At 30.9% G+C, this 23,525-nt stretch overlaps 1 protein-coding gene across 1 annotated transcript in view; it reads left to right on the top strand.

Annotated features, from left to right (window-relative positions):
* Positions 1–23,525, top strand: part of LOC114746319 (probable sugar phosphate/phosphate translocator At1g06470) — a 106,396-nt gene that overhangs the window by 5,216 nt on the left and 77,655 nt on the right. Inside the window, exon 6 of the mRNA XM_028934552.1 lies at positions 20,791–20,885. Within this exon, the coding sequence (XP_028790385.1) occupies positions 20,791–20,885 (95 nt within the window). The remainder of the gene's footprint in view (positions 1–20,790; positions 20,886–23,525) is intronic.

The raw sequence follows: 23,525 nt of genomic DNA, 5'->3' as shown, positions 1-23,525 counted from the left end.
AAATCCTTCAATTTGGGGAACAGGTTTCCATGATCACCAACTTCAACTTCACCTTTAGATCTCTTAACAACCCCCTCAAGGTCAGAGCAATCCCTTATGTATATTCCCTCTAATGAAGGACAATGATGAGAAGCCATAGAATATGAGAACACCCTTTTCATTTTATTGCATCTCCCTATCCGAATATACTCAAGTTTGGGGAAGCAAACATTAGAAGAAGAAGAAAGATTTTCAAGTGATTCTTCACAAAATATTCCCTCCAATTCCTCACAAAGAGATACGTCTAATGTCTTCAATTCTGGAAGGCTTGTGACAATTACAGGAGTAAAAATATTCCTCAACTTTGGGCATCCCTGCAATACAATCCTTTCGAGTCTATGGAGACTCATGCTTTGTGTGGGGCCCTTCCAAATGTATTCCAACTCTTCTAGAGCCCATTAAGATATAGAACACAACTCTGAATTCGCGGCCCTTGCTCTCTTACTCTCATTTTTCTGCAAAGTAATTGTATCCAATGATTACATGACAATTCGAAAGATTGACAATAAACATGAACCATATCAAATCAAACTGTAAATTAACATTAATATTTTTAATATCGTAATAACGTAATCTCAATAAGATAAATTTTACTAATTTAGGCCTTCATATATTATCCACACTGATTTGTTACAAATAAAACAGTATTGAATAATTACTTTCCATTTCCACAACAATGAGCTGGAGCGAAAACATTAATTAAAACAAAAATTGTCCAAAATTTGATAGTAAAAACACAATTTTTTTTCAAATCAATGACAATTTTTAACGAGAAAAAGAGGGAGACTTAACAAAAGGGAAAAAAAATCTCTTTAAAATATCTAAACGACAAATTTGACAAAGCAAACATGCCAATTGTTACGACACTCTTCACAATATAAACCCAATCAATTTCGCACGTTTGACAAAGTGGTGCATTTAGCAAAGTTAAAGAAATTATTTGACAATGTTTTTTAAAAAAAAAAGAACAAAAGAAGTTAACGTTTTACCAAAATTCATCAAGAAAAAATAAAAAATTAAACCCCATTTTTCACATAATTTTAATGTTGTAATAACATACGTTTTATTACTTTAGACCTTCATATATTATCCACACAGATTTGTTCCAAATGAAACAGTCTTGGATAATTACTTTCAGTTTCCACAATAATGAGCTGGCGCCAAAACATTAAGCAAAAATTGAAATAATTAGTTCCCGTTATTATATTCAAGATATATTCTTAAAACTAATATATATATTCTTTGGCAGGAAACACGATTTTTTCAAATAAATTTAAAAATAAACATGCCAATTTTTAACAGGAAAAGAGGTAGACTCAACAAAGGAAATTATTTGGCAATGTGAAAGAAATTATTTTGACAAAAATTTTAAAAGCAAAAGAACAAAAGGAGTTAACGTATGTTTTATCGGGGGAAAAAAGTTCACCAACAAAAAATGACAAATACAGATTAAAAATAATAGTGGCATTTTATCATTCATGTTTATTATTTATTATCAAAGAAGCAACAAGTTGAGCTAAAAGTAATATTTGATTGTTTGCGGAAAATACTTACGTGTTGCGGACACTCCAATAATGCACCTCCAAATATCTCTCTCAATTTCGGCAATTTCCTTAAAAGTAATTTCTTCAGTTTGAGAAGAGGTAGCTGCCAATCCCCATCGTGTGCTGCTTCTTCATCAACAACCCTCTGCAGTTCTAAGCACTCATTTATGTCCAGCCTCTCTAGTGAAGGACAATGATGAGAAGGCATAGAATATGAGAACACCCTTTTCATTTTATTGCTTCCCAATATCAGAATATTCTCAAGTTTGGGGAAGCAAACATTAGAAGAAGAAGAAAGATTTTCAAGTGATTCTTCACAAAATATTCCCTCCAATTCATCACAGTAACCTACTTGTAATGTCTTCAATTCTGGAAGGCTTGTGACAATTGGAGGAGTGAAAATATTCCTCAACTTTGAGCATTTCCGCAATGCAACTTTTTCAAGTTTATGGAGGCTCACACTTCGTGTGGGGCCCTTCCAAATGTATTCCAACTCTTTGAGATCTGATAAATCTAAAGAACACAACTCTGAATTCAATGTCAAAGGTTCGCCTCTTGCTTCAATAGATTCTGTTCCTCTGACTTGCTGAACCTCAAACATACTACCTTTCATTCCACTACTTTCAATAACTACAAGTTTCAAACTTAGGAAAGGGGTCCAGAGTTTCTGATTTCGTGAATGGTGGGAGCTTTCTACAGTAGTGACCACAGTCTGATTCCCCTGTACATACATACATATATGTATTCAAATTATAATTATGAAATGCACACATTAATTACAACAACTTGTCTCTTACTCTCATCGTGTCAGTCAGAATTACTTTCTTAACAAAAATAGGAAATAAAAAAAATAAAGCGTTGTTAAAAATATGAAATTAATTATTTGGAAAATATATACCATTGCATTTGGCAAATTAAAAGTAATCATTTGATAAAAGATTTTTAATATGAAAGATACAAATCGATAAAAACAAATAGCATTTTCTTGTCTTGAAATAAAAAGTAAAACTCAAATAGTAGCTCAATCACACACACTTACACGCATATAAAAACACTACGTATGACGTTTGCTACAGAGCTTTCAAATTTCAGAAATAAAAAATAAAGTTATATATTTGCAAAAACTTGAATTAAAGAAAATGACTATTGCCTCTAATTCAGAATATGTTGGAGTACTTTTTTAATCTTACGTATATTATTTGCTTATAAACATGACTTTTTAAAATAAAGTTTAAAAGTAAACAGGCCAATTTTTAATTTTAAAAAAAAACTAGGTAGAATGCACCAAAAGCAAAAACGAAATGTCCGAAAAATATGTGAAACTAGCAATTGCACGAATTTAGACTAGCCTCTAAAAAGTAGTTTCCGCAATATATAGATGGTGTTAGAAATTGCAATACACATACTATTTATTTGACCAGAGAGTTAAAACTAACAAATAGATTGATAAAGTAGGCACATTAATTTCGCATGATAATTTAAAAACAGATATAAAATTCAGCACCAAAAGAAAAGAAACAAATTCAGCTTACAACCTTTTTTCAGCAAACGCATCAACATGGATTATTATTTCAAATCTGCAATGATTCAAGATGAATTTTGCGGATATAACACTTACGTACGGGTAGTCTTGGAGGGGCTCCCTTTGATGCAGTAAACAATCACCATGCGCATCTTCTTCATCAGCGAGCCTCTCAAGTTTAGGACAATCCGATATGTGCAATTCCTCTAGCGAAGGACACTGAGAAGCTAGAGAATAAGAGAATAGCCATTTCAATTTGCTGCAATCCTGAATGTCAAGTTTCCTCAACTTCGGTAGGCTTGTAACAGTGGCATGGGTGAAGATGCAGGTTCCCAATTCTGGACAGCTCTCTAAAAACTGCTCTTGTAACATCGGGAGAGAAAATGTGATCGATGAATCTTTGAAGACTCCTTCGAGACTATTCATTTTTCTCAATGTTAAACTAATCAGGTGGGAGAACACTTGTCCTGTTTGATGAATGTTGGTCCTAAGGTTATCAGCTATGAATCTCTTCTCCACACAGCATGAAATTGCTAAGTGCTTTATTTCAGAATTTATATCATTAAGATCCCACCTACAATTGTCTAGCCAAAGGCAATTTGCTCCAAGAATGAGATCTTTCATTGACGAATTCGAAACAGAGGCTTTGAAGCCTTGTATGCATAAAGCTCTCAGTTCTTCAATGCAATGAGCATCAAAATATCCTACAAGAGGAGGATCTTCATAGCTAGAAATATTCAATGAGGTGGTGTCATAGATAACGTACCTCTTCAACCTTGAAAGAGAGAAATTTTCCGATATGGCAGATTTCTTTTTCCAAAAGTATAATTCCTCAAGTTGCTCACATCTTCCAATAACTTCTAAAGGACTTTTCGCAATTTTACACCCAAACACATCCAACAGCTTCAATTTCTTCATATCCACAATTCCAATAGGTAATTCACCAAATTGAGAACCACGCAAGTCAAGAATCTCTAATCCTTTGAGTTGACCTAGGAAAGAGATGTCACCCAATGCAATTCCTCTTAAGCATAAGGTATGAAGATTCATTAATGATGACACAATTGATTGTGGCATTGACCAGTGAATCCGTGGCCACCAATCATATCCCCTCTATTGAAAGCCAGATTCTACAAGGGCCAAGACTTTGAGTGCGTCGATCCCTCCAAGATCTTTAATGAACTCTTGCGGATAATGAAGTAGCAGAATCTCAAGTGTTGGACAATGTAATTGATTGGAGAGCCTGAAATTGTTTTCCAAGTTCAATAATGACATTACTTTTGTCTCTTTCAAACTTTCATTTTCAGCCAACATTCTTGAAACTGCATGGTTGTCGACCAAAATTGCTTGATGTTGCTCCTTTGCAATCCATAAAGCTACATCCCGAACAAAGTCATGCATTTTTACACATGCTTGCACATCTGCATGCATTAATAAACAAGAAGCTAATAACGTATTGATGCTTCCTAAAATCTCGCTCCTCGCATCCTCCATTGTATAAACAGTCTCCTTAGGCTCCAAAGTCCCTTTGGCAAATCGAATTAGATCCTCTATATGGATTTTGTGATCCTCAGGAAACATAGCGCACAATAAGAAGAGTTGCTTGGCTAGACTTGGCAAATAATCGTAACTCACTTTGAGACATGCATAAGGGCCCCTTGAACGCTCCTCAATATCTAATGGTAGGGATTGTTGTAGCCTCCGCAGTGTTGACTTCCACTCCCGAGTAACTTTTCCTCTTAATGCGCTTCCCACTGTGACAATTGCAATAGGTAATCCCTTGCACTCATCAACAATTTTTCTTCCCACATCATCAAGCTCATTTGATGAATCATTGGTTATGTTTGCATGTCTCTTTAACAAGGCCCATGCTTCCTGCGGTGTTAAGAGAGACAATTCAAATTTTCTCTCACAACACATAGAGTCACACATATCTTGAAGGCGAGTGGTTAACAAAATGCAGCAATTTTCGTTAAGCGGGGCACCTATTTCTTGAAGGTTTAGATTGCTCCACACATCATCCAAGATTATAAGGGTTTTCATACTTTTCAATCTTTCTGACAGCCTATGTGCTCTTACAGATGGAGTGTCCTCTTGAAATTTCAAACCTATTTGATCTGCTATTTCTTGTTGAATTTTTACTCCATCTGGAGGTTTAGAAACAACCACCATGATGACCTTGTCAAAAAGCTTCAAATTATGCACTTCTTTACCCACTTCCTTTGCCAGAGTGGTTTTACCTGAGCCGCCAATACCATAGAGTCCAATCATCTTGTTCTTGCCATCTTTGATTGCCTCCAAAAGATGATTATAAGTTGATTTTCTTGAGTTGAAATCCACAAACTCTATGGGAAGGAAGTAGGTAATGCCAGGAAGTGGGATCAACTGGGCAAATGGGTCAAAGTGGGAATTGCATTCAAGTTGCTTCATTTGCTTAGCCATATCATCCATTTGTTTTGCTAAGGAATACTTGAGCGACACATTAAAACATTTCTTTCCTCCTCCTCCAACCTCTTGCTGCAGCTTTTGCGCCGCCTCTAGGATAGCATTCACATTATCAAACCACTTCCTCACAGATGGCATTATTTCTTCACTTTTTCGATCAGCTTCTTCCTTACGCATATTCATGTCTGCTAGTTTCACCTCCAGCTCTTCTTTTGCTTTCTCAAAATCTCCAGTGGATTGGTTGAAGCAAAACAAATAACGGGCACGACGTGAAATTGGATCCCATAGACATTCTGCAACTTTGGTCGCAATACAAGTCCCAATTTCTTCCATCTGATACAATGCAAGGCAATCCCTTATGTAGGATACACCGGTTTATAATAATTCCAAATTCAAAATAATGTCTCAAGCATGACACACACGTACTATCTGTATAAGTTTGAGATTGAATGAACAAATAATTTACTTTAATTATAAATATATTTCTCAGATATTGTATTAAAACAATTTTGAATACATAAGTGATGAAAATTATGGTGATAATTTTTCGAACCGTAGGAGAATTGAGCAATGCACAAGAAAATGACTGAATCTAATTTAGTGAATGCCAAAAGATAATAAGAATAAGATAAAATGTTGACTTTGTAAATGCGAGGTTTACTTGTAAATTAGTAAAATTTTTTTGCCAACATTAAAATATTTATATCTTAGGAGTATTATTTGTAAATTTAAGAGGTTGATTTTTAAATCTATGAGATTTACTTAAAAATTGATTAAATTTAACTTGTAAATATTAAAGTATTAAAATATTTAATAAAAATCAATCTTTGAGGATTGATTTTCATAATTGGTTTACGCCTATGTCATTTCATAAGAAAAAATAATTATAACCAAGTCTTGAGCTATTGAAGAGTAATATTTAAGTAAATTCACAAAACTTATTTAAAAATAAATTCTTTATTTAGAACTTGTATATGTAATCACCATTTTTCCAAATAATAACATTACCTAGTAATCCTGGTAAATAGTAATTACGTATATTATATATATATATCAATAAGGAGAAAAGGTCTTGTAAGCCAAAATTGAATGCATTTTTTTGGTGACCGGCCAAAGTACATGCATATCTTAAAATCATTATATAATTTTATTTTAATAGAAAAACAATTGCTTTTAATAATCATATTAATAAATTTTATTGACTTAAATTAAAAGTACATGATTCCTTATAAAAAAAATTAAATCAAGTTAATTTCAGAAAACTATATGAAAAGCATCTAATAAATTCAGTGTTTTTTTTTTCGGTGACATAATAAATTCCGTGTTTAATGTACAAATACCATAGCTCCTTTGATTGAAAAACAAATACTCTTCATATGCAAAAAGCTTAGGTGAGACTTGAGTGTATAATAAAATTATTTGTTATTTAAGAATCTGAATATTGAGTTCAAATGATAATCAAAGAATATAAGAGATGAGACAATACAATAGACATGTAAAGTAGCGAGATGATAATGAAGGTAAGGGTATCCTTGGATCATAAAAAGTGATGTTCAAAAAAGTGAAGGAAAAAAACGAAGTCCTTCATCAAGCTAAATAAGAAGAAAAAGAAAAAGAAAAACTAAATAAATAAATAAATAAATCAGTTTAGATGACTTAATCTAATACAATCGTTACTTACCTCAAATGTGATGATGAAATTAGACAAATAATGCAGAAATGTCCTTCGGAGTGACTCTCAAATCAAATTAAGAGATTATGCCCAACTACACACAAATGGCAAACAACAATTCACCCAATTAGCACAAATATTCGATATATATATATATATATATATATATAACAATTTTCAAAGAATTTAAAGTCTTGAAATTCATTATTGTATAAGTCTTGACGACCCTAAAGAAGGACCCAAAAAAAAAAAAAGGCCCATGTGCACCGAAAATGGTATTTATTGAAGCCGTATTCAGGTTGATGATATTCCCGATTTAATTTTTCTTTTTTGATGAATATTTCAAATTTCTATAAGTTACTATGAATATATATATATATATATATATCAAACAACAACGGTCCAAATTAAATTTTATTCTATTTTAAAATTTTATTTTCATATAATCATGATGTAAAACAAAACTAAGCTTTTAATAACTATCAGTTGTTTGTTCAATAACATAAATTCAATATAATGGAAAACATAACTTAAAATAATCTGACTTCTTTCACAAGTACATATTTCCGAAAATAGGCATTCCATCAAATTCAGTATGAAATTTAAATTAATATAAATTGAATGTAAAACACAAAAATACAAAATAACATCCATTTCATTTCTAACTTTCTAATAATATTTTGATTAAAATTAATATTTACCTGTAATATTTTCAATATCTGATTAGCAGCAAAGGAAGGCAACCAGAACTTGATTGAAAATGGATTTTAGGAATTCAAGGAAAGTATAGACGACTCTAACAATATACACACTCATCTGGTTCTATCTATAAGCTGCTTTCAGTATATTTCGGTATATTTTATTAGAATAAAGAGAAACCCAAACTATATTAAATCTACCTTAAATGTTGACAACTTTTTTCCTGTTTATTTAGTATATACTTTTTCCGGCTTAATATATACGTTTATTAAGAAAATAACAATCTGCCCTGTAATACATAAAAGATAAAATAATATAGTTATGTTAAAAATTTAACTTAATGATGTAACAAATATACAAGACAAAAAGCCTCCTTTCTACTTTATGGTCACGTGGGAGGGAAAAAAACGACTGAATGTCTAGACATACTATTGGAGGACAGAGGGACTGCAATGCCGGAAGATCTATTGCATCAACTGCAAGATCTATTGTCACCCAAAAAATAATTAAAAAAATTATACTCTGCTATTTACCTGTAATATGAACTTAAGATAATGTTTTTTCTTTCCTTTTTTTTTTCTGGAGGCAGAATAAGAACTAATGGGAGCACAGCTGAGAGTTGACCAGCGAAAGTGGGGCGCTGCACACCAGCAAAAGCAGAAGCTTGGTGTATAAGGAGGGGTCTGGAAGTAGCTTGGAATTTGGGGATCAAAAAGATGATATCGGCGGTTGATGCGAGAGAAGCCGTTAGAAGGTTGAAGGGGAAGGAAAAAGAAGGAAGCGTTACCTGTTGTTTATGGAAGGAGATTGCTGACTTAATGGATCGAAGGTGGGAAGTCAGAGCAGAGTGGATTAGGCGAGAAGCGGACGCTGTGGCAGACGCTCTTGCGAAGTTGACTCTGGAAATGGTTGGGTTCTTGCAGATCTGGAAAGAGGAAGCAGAGATCCTGAGTAGCAGGGGATGGCTGTCGTGTAAATGGGGTGGGAAGGGTAGGCCATGAGTAGTGCGTTGACCTTGGGCCCTCTTTTGTCTGCCCAAAAAAATAGCAGAGGGCTGATGATTACACCTGCTTCTTGACTTGAGCTCTTTAACCATGGAGACACCAATTCTAAAGTTCAAATTAAGCTATATTTAATTCAAGGCCAAAAAAATTAGGCCATATTTAGAATAATTCCAAATTCAGAATAATGTCTCAAGCATGACACACACACGTACAGTCTGTATAAATTTGAGATCGAATGAACAAATAATTCACTTTAATTATAACTGTATTTCTCAGATGTTGTATTAAAACAATTTATAAAGATTCATATCTCAGTTTAATTAATTAATTAAATTTATAAAAAATTTATATGCTATATACTACAATTATTTATATGTAATACATAAGTGATGAAAATTATGGCGATAAATTTTCGAGCCGTGCGAGAATGAAGCAAAGCACAAGAAAAGAACTGAATCTAAGTTACTAAACGCCAAAAAGTAAAAGAACAAGTTAAAATGATGACTTTGTCAATGTGAGAGGTTTACTTGTAAATAAGTAAATTTTTTTTGCCAACATTAAAATATTTATATCTTAGGAGAATTATTTGTAAATTTAAGAGGTTGATTTTTAAATCTATGATATTTATTTAAAATTTGATTAAATTTAAGGTAGATTTTTTTTTTCCAATTTCAATTTAGAGGGGATATTCTGGAGCACCAGATAATGCATTCACATTCACTTTTTTTTTTCTTGTCATATTTATAGAATAGCCGCTATTATTATTTTGATTTGGTCCGTCCACATGCTAGTCCCTAATGAGTTTTTTTTAATATTTAAATAATAAATCTTTTGTCATATTTGTAGACTCATAGTATAACGAATCTTTATAACGAATCTTTGCAAGTATTGACCAAATATTAAAATATAATCAGCCTAATTGGTTTGTTTCCTAGCAATAATTTAAGGAGGTTTCAAAGAAGAAAAGCTGAAACGACCGGCGGTAAGTAAACAAAGACTAATCATGTTAATTTTTTTTAATGATTCTTTTGTCATAGTTAGATTATTGTTTTCTTAAAAAAATATATTTTTTCTGGCTTTAATATAAGATTCAATTAAATAATTTGAGTGGATTAAGGATATTAGTTATATTAGTTAACCTGATATATTTTTTCTAAAACATCATAAGTGTTTTTTTTTAATTCCCTCATTTCCTTTACTATTTAATTATTATTGAGGAAATATCAATAAAATTAATTTGAAAAAAATCAATAAACATATAAAATAGGTTATATATATGATCAATATTAAATTTGTAATTAGGTTTTAAATCAAAAATCGGAGGCATATTAAACATAGAAATTAAATCACAAAATTGCTAAATTTTAATATACCAGATTTAATTTTTTTTTTAATTCTGATGAAACATATCACAAGTGACTTGAAAAAAAAAAGAAAAAAAGAGAAACACTCCTTCAGTCCTATTCTATAAATGAATGGGAAAAGTGACTTGGATACTTATTATACATTTGAAGTATTATAATATACTACCTCCATTTCTTAATATCACAGATAATTATAAATTTAATTTGGTCCTAAATATAAGATTTCAATATATTTTATCTACCATATTAATTCGTTTTGTCTCCAATAATCCCTATGTTAATTGCATATGTTAAAGGGTTTCCATTAAAGATAGTTTTAATGCACATAATTAATAAAGATATTTTTAAAAAAGAAAGCACTCATTCATAACTAGTTTAACTACTTTTCTTAATATCTGCTAATATCCGCAAATTAGTTATCTAGGTAATTTGGAACAGAGCAATGATCAGAAAGTATTCCCAAGAAATCTACTGGATCTGAGGCATCTTACTAACAATTAAAAGAGATAACAAGAGAAAGTGATGAACTTACCTGTTTTTGCAGACTACAAAGTGCCTGACGATACCTTCAACAAAGAGAGTAATCTCCTTAGCTTATTGTTCAAATCAGATCTCTTTGAGAAGAAAAATTATTGGAGAATAACAAAGTGTTTAACAAAATTAGAGAAAAGTTCAAAAGGATGAAGCAATAACGTAACGTGCTTACTAGCAAGAAAATAGGGCACTATGATAGCAAACAGAACACCGGGAGATTTTAACTTATGAGACTTCAGTGATGGAAGAGTTAATGAAAGCATAATTTTAACTTATATCCGGTCACCAAGTAAACTCTATAAGTCTTCCTGATATTATTTTTCTTTAAGTCTTTTAAATATTTTAGTAGTAAAGTATCTTTTTCCCCACCCAATTGTCGGAAAGGCATTCTCCCCTAATCATACGGCAACATGTTTGCAATCTCAGTCAATATTATTGATTATGATAAAAAAAATTTTTACTAACTTTACACAGAAGATGTCAAATGTATTTGGTAATGGATGGTTCCGTTCCCACAAGAAAGCTCGTTTAATTTCAGATTTCGTTCTTTTAAATTGAAGAAGATTGATCAAAAGCAATCAAAACGGAAAGAAAAGTGAGCTAAAGATTACCCGTTGATTAAAAAAAACTATCAACATTTAATTAACCCACGTAATTTGTATAACATGCCAAAAAATATGGTTAAATAGTTATTCAAGTATTTAAATTTTAAACTTGAGCTCTCTACACTGTTCAAATATCATAAATAAGATTATGAAAAAAACGTGTTATGAAAAACAAACCAAAAATCATAAATTTTGAATGAAATTAAATTTAAATGATGAAAAATATTGTTACAAACTATCGTGAATGGTTTTTTTTTTTAAACATGAAATAAAATATTGCCCATGATGCATATCACATTTGTTTCACATTGCTATTGTTAGGGACAATCATTACTACTAAAATATTGTTTTGTTCGCTTTTTCTCTGTCTCCCTCTTTAAATTTTTTATGCTTCTTTATTTCTCAATCGTCAAGTGTGTTGGCCCAACAGAAATATTTTCTTTAAGTTTTTTAAATATTTTAATGTTAAATTATCTTTTTTCCTCACCTGATTGTCAAAAAAGTATTCTACATTAATTATACAACAACATGTTTATAAAATCTTAGCTTTGGGGAGATCGTCCTTTAATATAATTGATTATTTAAACTTCGAATGTAAATTTATATCAAATTGAAGAAACTTTTTTAAAGGAAAAGTGATAAATTTAGTTCAATAATTAGCGATTCTGATTTGATATATATGAATTTGAGAAAATTAGAGAAAAATCCCTTATCAAAAATTTCATTAACAACAAGGACCTATCTTGTCTGTTCATATTTATATCAAGAAAGGAGTAAGAGAATGAAAAATTTTAGATATAAAAATGAATCTGAATAAAAGAAAATTAAAAGGATGACAATTAGAAGGGCTTCAGTTATAAAAAGATTGATTTAAACTTGAAATAACTTATTCAGGTAAAAACATTTCACTTAATATAAATTCTGTGATATAGAGCATCCAGGAAACTCTTTAATGTTTGATTTTAGGGCTAATATAATTTTTGATTTCTTGAGTTTAATCTCATTTTGGTTTTGATCTTTTAAATTTTAAAGTATAGGTTTTGATTTCTCAAAGGATAAAAAAGTCTAATTTTTTATTAAATTATAGGGATCAATGATTTAAATGAAAGGAACAAAATCTATAATTTGAAACTTAAGGAACCAAAATCAAAATAATAACAAACTTAAATGATAAAAAATTATATTAACTCTTAATTTTATAATATTCTTTTGCTTGATGAACATAATTTTAAAAAAAAAAACAATATGGCAAAGAATCTTCAAATAAATATTTATCCGTACGACAGGGAGATGAAGTTGATGATATTCCAGAAGCTTGGGCAGTACAGGGCGGGCTGAAGAAAATGATTGACGTTGCTGTGCATGATTGAATGTAAATGTAAATTACTCCAGCTGTGAAACAACAAATAAGAGATGAATTTAAATGAGTCAAAGAAGATGGTCTAAACTCTCTAATGGCGGGGGCAAAAATCAACGAACCCAGTAAGAAGTTACCGATTGGACCAGCATCTGAATTATACAAAATTCTGTTGCACAACATTTTTGAATTGGTGTAAAATTTTACATCATGAATTTTAAGTTTAAAAATATCATAATTAGTCTGAAATAGACGACAGATTACCAAATCTTTTTTGATAAAGGTGCGCGAAGTTTCTTGAGGAATAGAGGGATTTTCAGGACTAAATCGTAAAAGAAAAATTTTGAATTTCAACTTAGAGGAGGATACTCTGGAGCACCAGATAATGCATTAACATTCACATTTTTTTTCTTGTCATATTTATAGAATAACCGCTATAATTATTTTGATTTGGCCATTCCACATGCTAGTCATCACTAATGAGTTATTTTCTTATATTTTAATAATAAATCTTTTGTCATATTTGTAGACTCATAGGATAACGAACCTTTGCTAGTATTGACAAAATATTAAAATATAATCAGCCTAGTGGGTTTGTTTCCTAGCAATAATTTAAGGAGGTTTCAAAGAAGAAAAGCTGAAATGACCGAAAGTAAGTAAAAAAAGACTAATCATATTAATTTTTTTAATGATTCTTTTGTCATAGTTAGATTATTATCATATAGATTATTGTTTTCTTGAAAAATATATATTGCTTCTGACCTTAATATAAGATTTAGTTAAATAATTTAAGTGAATTAAAGATATTAGTTATATTAGTTAACCTGATATACTTTTTTTGAAACACTATAAATGTCTTTTTTTAATTCCCTCATTTATTTTACTATTTAATTATTATTGAGAAAATACTAATAAGATTAATTTTAAAAAAATTAAAAAATATATGAAATAGGTTTTATATATATGACCAATATTAAATTTGTAATTAGGTCTTAAATCAAAGATCAAAGGGGGTTATTAAATATAGAAACAAAATCTGTACCCAAAAAAAAAATAGAAACAAAATCACAAAATTGTTAAATTTTAACATACCAGGTTTAATTTTTTTTTATTCTGATGAAACATATCACAAGTGACTTGGAAAAAAAAAACACGATAAATACTCTTTCAGTCCTATTCAATAAATGAATGGGAAAAGTGACTTGGATACTTCCTGGAAAAATAACAACAGAAAATAGTCGCATTCATATTTTTAAAAAAACACATAACGATTTATAGAGCCTTAGCAATAAAAATAGAGCTAGAAAAAAAAAAAAAAGTAAAACCGCGTGAAGACTGGTAAACAAAAAGTGAGCCTTCCCGTTGGGGAGGGACCATCTTGTCTTACTTTTTATTTGCTAATGATTCTTTGACACGTAATTTTCTTGTTTATCGCCATTCACAAGGCCCTACTTGGGACTAACGAAGACTTGTACATTAAAGAAGCGGCCAAACAATAATAAAATAAAATAAATCAAATCCGCGTGGTTTAGACGTCTCGATATTGCAGAAATGGCACGCCGGCCATAGCAAGCAAATTGAATCGAAAAAATATATTTAGTTTAAGAAAATGACAATTTTTTTGTCTGATGAAAATAACATTTAGGGTCTGTTTAGTTTAGTTTTAGTATGAGAAAAAATAAGAGGAGAGAAGGAAAAGACGCAATTTATTTTTTTAAAACATCTTTATTCTTGAAGTTTTTTATTTTTTATTTTATAAATTCTAATAATTATTTTATAATAATTTTTTTATAGTGTACCTTGGGTCTTAAAAGCTCAGTAGATTGTACATCGCAAAAAGAAAAAAAAAAATGAAATCTTATGATACCTAGTTTTTTATCCAAAAAAATGTCTTCATTTATTTTTTTCTATGTACTTCATATTCTGCGGTGATTGATATCTATGTGACGTAAAGAGAAATTCTCAATATTATGATGGGAGGGGAAAATGCTTATGTTATAGATATATAATCAAGTAAAAAGTTTGTATTATCATAAGGCTTTTCAAATAACTGAAATGAAATCAACAAAAAATATAAAATACATATTCAGTTAATTAACTCAAACTCTGCAATCACATTAGAGAGGAAAAGAAAAGCTCCTGGAGATGACCTTAGAATCAAATGGCGCGATGCCAACCTTCATTAAGGAAAAAAACAATGATTTAATTAACTAAGACTATGATATTACGGTCATTTACTACTTACGAGGAATATTCATTACTGTAAATTATTGTGAAATTCAAAAGGAAGAAAGAAAAATTATTGGGATTAACACTAAGAATATTTAGAATAGTATAGTTGTTCGAATGGATTGATTGTGACTCTGCTTTTATCTTTTGTACTCTTTCCCTTTCCAGTTTGTTGTTTTTTTCTGGATTGGGACTATTTGTTTCTTTTTTTAATGAAATATATTTGGTTAAAAAGAAAATAAAAGATCCTCATTTGCTAAGATTTGGCTCTTGGACTGTTACAAACCAAATCAGAACCCTGGTTATTTTGCAAGGGGGTTGGTCTGAGGTAAATCTGAAGTGGTTGCGGCTGAAGAATGAAACAGGGAATGTTTGGGGGCAGGGGGTCATGATGCTGATGAAAATGGTTCTCAGAGTATTATGGCTACCAAGACAAGGGACAATTGTCGGCTTTGCATTCCTTCAAATCTAATGAAGTTCTCAAAGGAAAGAAAGTTAATTTCCTGGATCCAGTGCAAGAAGTTTCTGAAATTTGCAATAATTCTTTGTATTCTTCCTTGAATGATGTTGATCATGGTGCTAGCACTAGTGGAGCCAAGTTCGTAGGAAGGCTGTTATCTGATTATGAAGAGGCGGTAGGAGTCATGACTAACAAGTCTGATGCTGGTACTGAGAAAGTTCCTTCTGTTCATATGGATAGTGATAATAGTTCTAAAGCAATTGTAGGTTTACAAAGGGTTTTATTTGGAAAAGTCACTGTCAATTTGGGGAATTTGAACCTGAAACGGGAAGCTTATGATGATTTGGTGTGCGCCATATATCATGAAAAGGAGAAAGCTGGGCAGTGGTGATGCTGATAGGAAAAATTCTATCGCTGAATTTGCAGGGGGCTTTAGGGAAACAAAAGCTAAGATGACAAGAATTGCTTTGAGGAAAGCCAAGTAGTATGAGGAATCTGGCATGTCTGATTCGATGGAAAATTCCAAAGGCAAAGGTGGCTGGCCTTCAACAGCCCCACCAATCTCATGAAAATCATATCGTGGAATTGTCAAAGACCTGGTGGTTGCTTTGACAATTAGAAATTTGAAAGACTGCTATAGAAAAGTCAGACTTTCGATCATTTTTTTTTTTAATGGAAACAAGAATGAGAAATGAAAAATTGAAAAGATTTGGGAGCTTGCAACATGGATTATGAATTATATGTGGAACCTCGTGGAGAATCTTGTGGATTGGCTCTTTGGTGGCAGAGTGGTGTAGCTATTAAGGCTCTGTATCAGTCAATAAATTTGATCCATGCTAAAGTCAAATCTGTGGGATTTAAATGTGCCTTCTTTCATTACTTCTATTTATGGTGCTCCTAAAGAAAATGATAGAAATCTAGTTTGGAACAGACTTCAATCTTCAGCTGCTTGAGTGGCAAAATACTGATATAATCACTCTGATTCTGGACATGTTGAAAACAAGACCTTATGCTGACTTTACTTTGTATTTGTACTTACCAGCCTTATTTCTTTGCTGGTTGTTTCCCTTTAATAAATATATTTGTTATTAAAAAAAATATAAAAAGTTGGGAATGCTCATAGGTCTTAGATAAGAAAACTAAATATGGAGATGTCCCAAAAATTTCATATTTATAAGTTGACTTGCTTTTTTTTTTTTGGTTGCCAACAATTGACTTGCGTTATTTACAAGTCAAACTCACATATTTATTAGTTGAGTAACTAGCATTTAGTTCCTGTGCAACACACGGAATGAATTAACTTCAATCTATGGTACTCCTCTGGTCCTATTTATAAGACACTTCCAGCATGTTTCATATAGACTAAGAAAAACCTTAAACTTTATTAACTCTCATTTAAAATTTAATGACTTTTTAACTTTATCTCTATTTAGTATATATTATACCTCATATCAACAAAGCCAACACAATAATAAATGAAGGGTAAAATTGTACATCCATATAAAAAATTTCTCTCAGTGCTCTATAAATAAGACCAAAAAATACCTTCTTTTTCTGCTTTATAAATAGGACAAGAGGAGTATTAAATATTTTTTCCTCAACAAATACGCGGCTACTGACATAGCTACCTCCTCCATCCATTTACTCATACTACATCAAACATGAATTGTAAACATGTCGTTATATGAACCTAGGACATTTTTTTAAAGACTTGTCCGTATTTATTTTTTTAACCTAGAATATAACATCTGAGTAGAATAAATAACTCTAGATGATGATTATACAATTAAGATTACTCATTTTTTTTCCATTATCGTCTCAATAGCCAAATAATGCTCAAACATCTTTTCTTTTCCTCAATCATATACTGCCCAAAAAACCACATCAAGTGTTCTTCTGGGAAAGGAAATGTAATTTATGGGCATGTAAAATAAACAACTTAATTATATTCTGTTATTTACCTTTACTATGAATCGATGATCAGCAGAAGGATGATGATTTGAGCTTTTGAAACTAAGGTGAAACAAACAAAAGTGCAACCTAAGAGGCTTTGGGGGGGAAAAAAACAAAAGTTATGTGTACTAGGAAAAAAATTATTCCTTGATCAATATTAATAGAACGAAAGAATCTCTGAACTAACTAATGTTTACCTCCAATATATACACACAACCTTGATGATATGCCGGGAATTCAAGCAGTGAAGGAAGGCTAAGAAAATGGTTGACACTGTTGGTACGTATATGGTTTTTGGAATTTGGAGGAGGCAACAATTAGCTCAACAACACAAGCAAGAACAAACGATAAATGAATTGGAGTGAATATATATAAGAATAAAGTCTAAACTTGTTGATAAATACTTGTAGGAATTTGGGATTCTGGATTTATAACAGTCTGCAGTATTTTATAACATAGAATGATCAAGTCCAAGAAAAGTCTTATGTTGGAACGATTAAAGGAAATTTCTATCACTAGAAGCTTCAGAAGGGTGATGCAGGTGAAGAAAATGTGAGTAGGGCCTCAAAACAGATAACGGGATTCAAATATTCAATAAATCTTTTTTTTTTTCAAATTTGATGTGGATTTTGATATTCTTTTATGCATTTATTTTCCCACACACATCCAACTTAATTGTTTGAAAAAGTAATGTGCAAACAAAAACCTACTCTTCACAGCACCAGCTAGAAAATGCTAGCCACTAGCTTTTATTCATTCTACTTAGTTTTAGAGATCAAAGCACATGAGAAGTAAAAGACATATAAAACAAAACCAAAAACCCAAAATCCTCGATGATATTAATTTTAGGCAAAATATATGCGTAAAAGATGTTTACCAGAAATATCAAGCCAATAGCACAGCTGTGCCATGGGCCAAGTGGAGAGTTACTATCAGTACTCAATCTTGAATCTCCTTTTTCACGCCTATGAACTAGCAATCACAGCCAATCTCAAATGGGTTGTGCGAGAATTGTAATGGAATGAAAGCATAAAGCCAGAGAAAGAAGAACAAATATTAATTTAGACTTCTACAGTTATAGCAGCATTCAGTATTTTATTTAGAGCTTAGATACTCTAGGAAATGTTTTTTTTTTAATTTACAGAAATCTTACACTAAATAGCTTGATTCCAGGATTTTTCCTTGAAAACAGCTTTAAAACTTGATCAAGTTAACTTGGTATATTTTACAGTTGAACTATTATAATATACTACCTCTGTTCCATAATAAAAAAGCTAATTATATAGTCAATTTGGTCCTGAATATAAGACTTTAATATACTTTATCTACCATATTAATTCATTTTGCCTCCAAGTAATCCCTATGTTGATTACATATGTTAAAGGGTTTCTATTAAAGATAATTCCAATACACATAATTAATAAAGATATTTTTAAAAAGAAAGTACTCATTCATAACTAATTAACTATTTTTCTTAATATTAACATATTAGTTATGTAGGTCATTTAGAACAAAGCAGTGGTCAGAAAGTATCCCCTAGAAGTCTTCTGGATCTGAGGCATCTTACTGACAATTAAGCTAAGTAGCATTTCTCTTCATCCAGAGACTTATAATGTATGAACCATCAATAATATTATTTTTCTTCTCTTCTAAATGTCAATCATGGCTGAAAAAGGATTTCAGTTTAATATATTTCAGGAATTTATCGGTCTACTGATAATATACTAACGGATAAGAAGTTAGATAATTGCAGTTATTGCTGATTCTGATGGTTTAGAATCAGAGGGGTGGGCATCCACAGTCCGAGCTGGCATCAAGATCCCATGCATGTGGAGCAGCCTTGTGAGTACACCATGCAAAGCAACAAAACTTCTGCACATATCTTGCTTCTTGGCATTCAGAAGCCATCCATTATCAGTGAATCAGGGAGATCTCCACCGGAATGGTAGAAGAAGAACAGAGCTTGAATACAAAAACTGCTCCGATGAACGGTGGAGGTGCCTTTGATTCCGAGAACGGCTACGATTGAGCAAATTCCTATAATTACAACAAATATAAAAAGTAATATTTGATACGATGGATGATATTCCTGTTAAGAGAGGTTGTTGAATAATGAAGTTAAATTCTCTTTAAAGGTCTTTCTTCATGGACGAGATCCAGGCAGAAAGCTAGATTCTTGCTTTTAAACCAGCGTTTAACCATTCATCATACTTTATGCTCTAGAACATAGCTTACCATGCACTGACTTTAGGCATGTGTGAGCTTATCTCTGGCTTCTGACCTTGACTGAAAACTCGGTGACCATGTTTCAGTGTTTTTCTATTTTCCTCTTCTTTGAATACTCTTTCTTTATTCAAGTTTTTCCTCTACCATTGTTCACTTTCCAGCGGGAGATTTAAAAGATCTATACCTTTTTAATGAAATACTGATAAGTTTTCCAATATAACTTCAGGGATGAAAAATCCGCTTACCTTGATGAGCTATGTAACTCCAGTAATGGCAGGGGCAACCGCTCTTCTCTCTCTTGCATTGGATCCATGGGGGAATTCAGGCAAAACGAATATTTTAATAGTCCATGGCATATTACTCAGAGTTGTTTACTAATGCTTTTAGGTGGCGCACTTGCTTTTCTTATGGTAAGAGTAAATGTTCCCTTTCCTAGGACATGACATTACATTATTAATTGTTTGACTTTTGCTTCTTTGACATTTAAGCTTTCAATTTTTTCCTCCTCTCAAATCAGTTTTCAAAGGTGGATCTCCTTTTTGCAGGTCCTAACAGGGTATGTTCTTGTCTCAGTAACTAGTGCAGTCACCGTTACAATTGCTGGGGTTGTTAAGGAGTCTGTCACCATATTGGTATCATTTTTTTTACCTTTTCTATGCCAGTTTGTTGACATGAACATCCAGTGGCTACCCCCCTTTATTTTGGTCTGTCTCATATTTCTAAAGAACCTAGTTAAGGTGTCAATTTTGTGCTGATGTCATTCATGACTCATGAAAAAAATTACTTAAGAAGGCTTCCAAGTTACTTGACACAGATTGTGCATTATAATTTGATTAGTTTTTAGGTTGTTGTATTCAGCTTTCTATAATATTGAGTTGATGGTTTCCGCATTTGCTGATTTGGCGGTGTGGTGGGGTTTAAAAGGTTTTTATATACGACCGCACCCTAGCTGCATTGAAAATATTGATAATTGTAACTAGTTGTAATTAGTAAATTTGATGAGGATGGGAAAAACAAATGTTTCATGCTGTTATATATTTTTCTACTCATTGAAGTGCTTTATATGCAAAATTAAATTTGATTTTTTTTAGGTTGTTAAATTGTTGTCATATATGTTTAATTTTCATGTTTGTGTAGGTTGCTGTCCTGTACTTTCATGATCAATTTACTTGGTTGAAAGGACTTGGTCTCTTCACTATCATTGTTGGTGTTGGTTTATTCAATTGGTACAAGTAAGTCATTAACTAATGCGCTTCTCAACAATTTATTTTGGTATTTGGTCATAATTTTCTTCCTTCTTAATTTAATTTAGAGCCTCGAACTTCAAGGATGGTGATGGTCATGCTCTCTCCATTTTGAATGGCAAGTACTGGAAGCTTCAGAAGGGTGAAGCGGGTAAAGAGGATGTGGGTGGGACCTTCAAAACAGATTCGGCTACAAAGTATGTTATCCTTGATGAGATGGATGAGCAAGAAGAGAGTTCCTGATTTATGAAGTCATTGTTAAAATCCACCGTTCAAAAGTAAGTCGCTGCATGATTTATTCATGTTGATGATTGGAATCTTAATTTCTTTGGCCGTGTCTGGAGTCACCACAGACGCTTTAAAAAATTTTCTGCTTTTCTTCCTTTAAATCTTTTTTATGTTAAAGCAAGCGATATAGAGTATAATTTCGTAACACGTGTTTCTAATTTCCCGCTGAAAGAAATATATCGTTTGAGGACACGTAAGATAAATAAATAATTAATTAGCTATGTATTCTTTAATTATATATGGGGACACCAATTCTAAAGTTCAAGTAATTAATTAGCTATGCTGGTAAAAAACAAAAAATAATTAGCTATATATTCTTTCCTTAATAACATACATTGCTTTAGCTTTATTTTATATATATTAGATATATGTTATTTTATTCAGGTTTATTTTAATCATGCCGTCCTTTTCTTGAAGAGGAAGAAAATGAAAGTGTATTCCCTTCTTCCTTTGGGTCCCAAAGTAATTATTAATTTCGATTTTAATACATAAAGGAGAAGAAGGATACGATAGAAGTCACAAACAATGAAGTTATTCCTTACGTAATACGTTGTAATTAATATACTACCCCGATCCTAAATACTCTTCTAATCCTTAATATAAGAGCTAATTATTGAGTTGATTTTGATCTTAAATATAAAACCTATTTCACACATTTATCAATTTTTCTTAAATTATCCTTATAGATACTCCTTCAACCATAATCAAATAGAAAGTAGAAAATAAAGAGAAGATATTAAGAAAAATAATTGTGGCGTTTTAAAAAGAACACGTCATATTTCTTATAATTAACTAACTTACGTAATTTTCTTAATCTAATCAAACTAGTTAAGTAAGTCTTGTATTAAAAACTGAAAGAGTATATTATAAACTCTTTAAGTGAATATATGATTGGAATTTGTTCTTGACTTGAGTTCTTATAACTATTGATACACCAATTCTAAAGTTCAAAGTAAGCTATATTTAATTCAAGGCCAAAAAAATTAAGGTATAGTTATACTAATTCCAAATTCAGAATAATGTCTCAAGCATGACGCGCACGTACAATCTGTACAAATTTGAGATTGAATGAACAAATAATTCATTTTAATTATAAATATATTTCTCAGATGTTGTAGTAAAACAATTTATAAAATTTCACATCCCAGTTTAATTAATTAACTAACGTTATAAATAATTTATATGCTATATACTACTATTATTTATCTGTAATACATAAGTGAAGAAAATTATGATGATAATTTTTCAAGCCGTAGGAGAATGAAGCAAAGCACAAGAAAACGACTTAATCTAATTTAGTGAATGCCAAAAGGTTAAAAGAATAAGTCAAGATGATGACTTTGTAAATGTGAGAGATTTAATTGTGAATTAGTAAATTTTTTTGCCAACGTTAAAATATTTATATCTTAGGAGAATTATTTGTAAATTAAAGAGGTTGATTTTTAAATCTATGAGGTTTATTTACAATTTGATTAAATTTAAATTGTAAATATTAAAGTATTAAAATATTTAATAAAAATTAATCTTTAAGAATTTATTTTCATGACTGGTTTACGTCTATATCATTTCATAAGAAAAAATAATCATAACCAAGTCTTGAGCTATTTCGGAGTAATGTTTAAGTAAATTCACAAAACTATTTAAAATAAATTCTTCATTTAGAACTTATATATGTAATTACCATTTTTCCAAATAATAACACCACCTAGTAATCTTGGTAAATGATAATTACGTATTATATAGAAATGTCAACAAGGAGAGAAAAAGTCGTCCAAGCCAAAACTGAATGCATTTTTTGTGACTGGCCAAAGTACACGCAAATCTAAAAATCATTATATACTTTTATTTTAATAGAAAAAATAAAGCTTTTAATAATCATATTAATAAATTTTATTGACTTAAATTAAAAATATATGATTACTTATAAAAAAAATAAATCAAGTTAATTTCAGAAAAGTATAAGAAACCCATCTAATAAATCCATTATTTAATGTACAAATATTAGTTCCTTTGATTGAAAAACAAATACTTTGCATATGCAAAAAGATTAGGTGAGACTTGAGTTTGTAATAAAATTATTCGTTATTTAAGAATCTGAATATTGAGTTCAAATGATAATCAAAAAATATAACAGACGAGACAATAACATGTAAAGTAACGAGATGATAATGAAGGTAACGGTATCCTTCGATCATAAAAGAAGTGAAAAAAGAAGTCCTTCATCAAGCTAAATTAAAAAAAATAAATAAATAAATAAATAAATTAGTTAGATGACTTAATCTAATATAATCGTTGCTTCCCTCAAATGTAATGATAAAATTAGACAAATAACGCAGAAAT

Source organism: Neltuma alba, unplaced genomic scaffold (genome assembly GCF_004799145.2).
Source record: "Neltuma alba isolate B1F8T4 unplaced genomic scaffold, ASM479914v2 tig00004934_pilon, whole genome shotgun sequence".
Lineage (NCBI taxonomy): Eukaryota > Viridiplantae > Streptophyta > Magnoliopsida > Fabales > Fabaceae > Neltuma > Neltuma alba.
The sequence above is the reverse complement of the archived record's forward strand: the minus strand, read 5'-3'. Positions and strand labels throughout refer to the sequence as shown.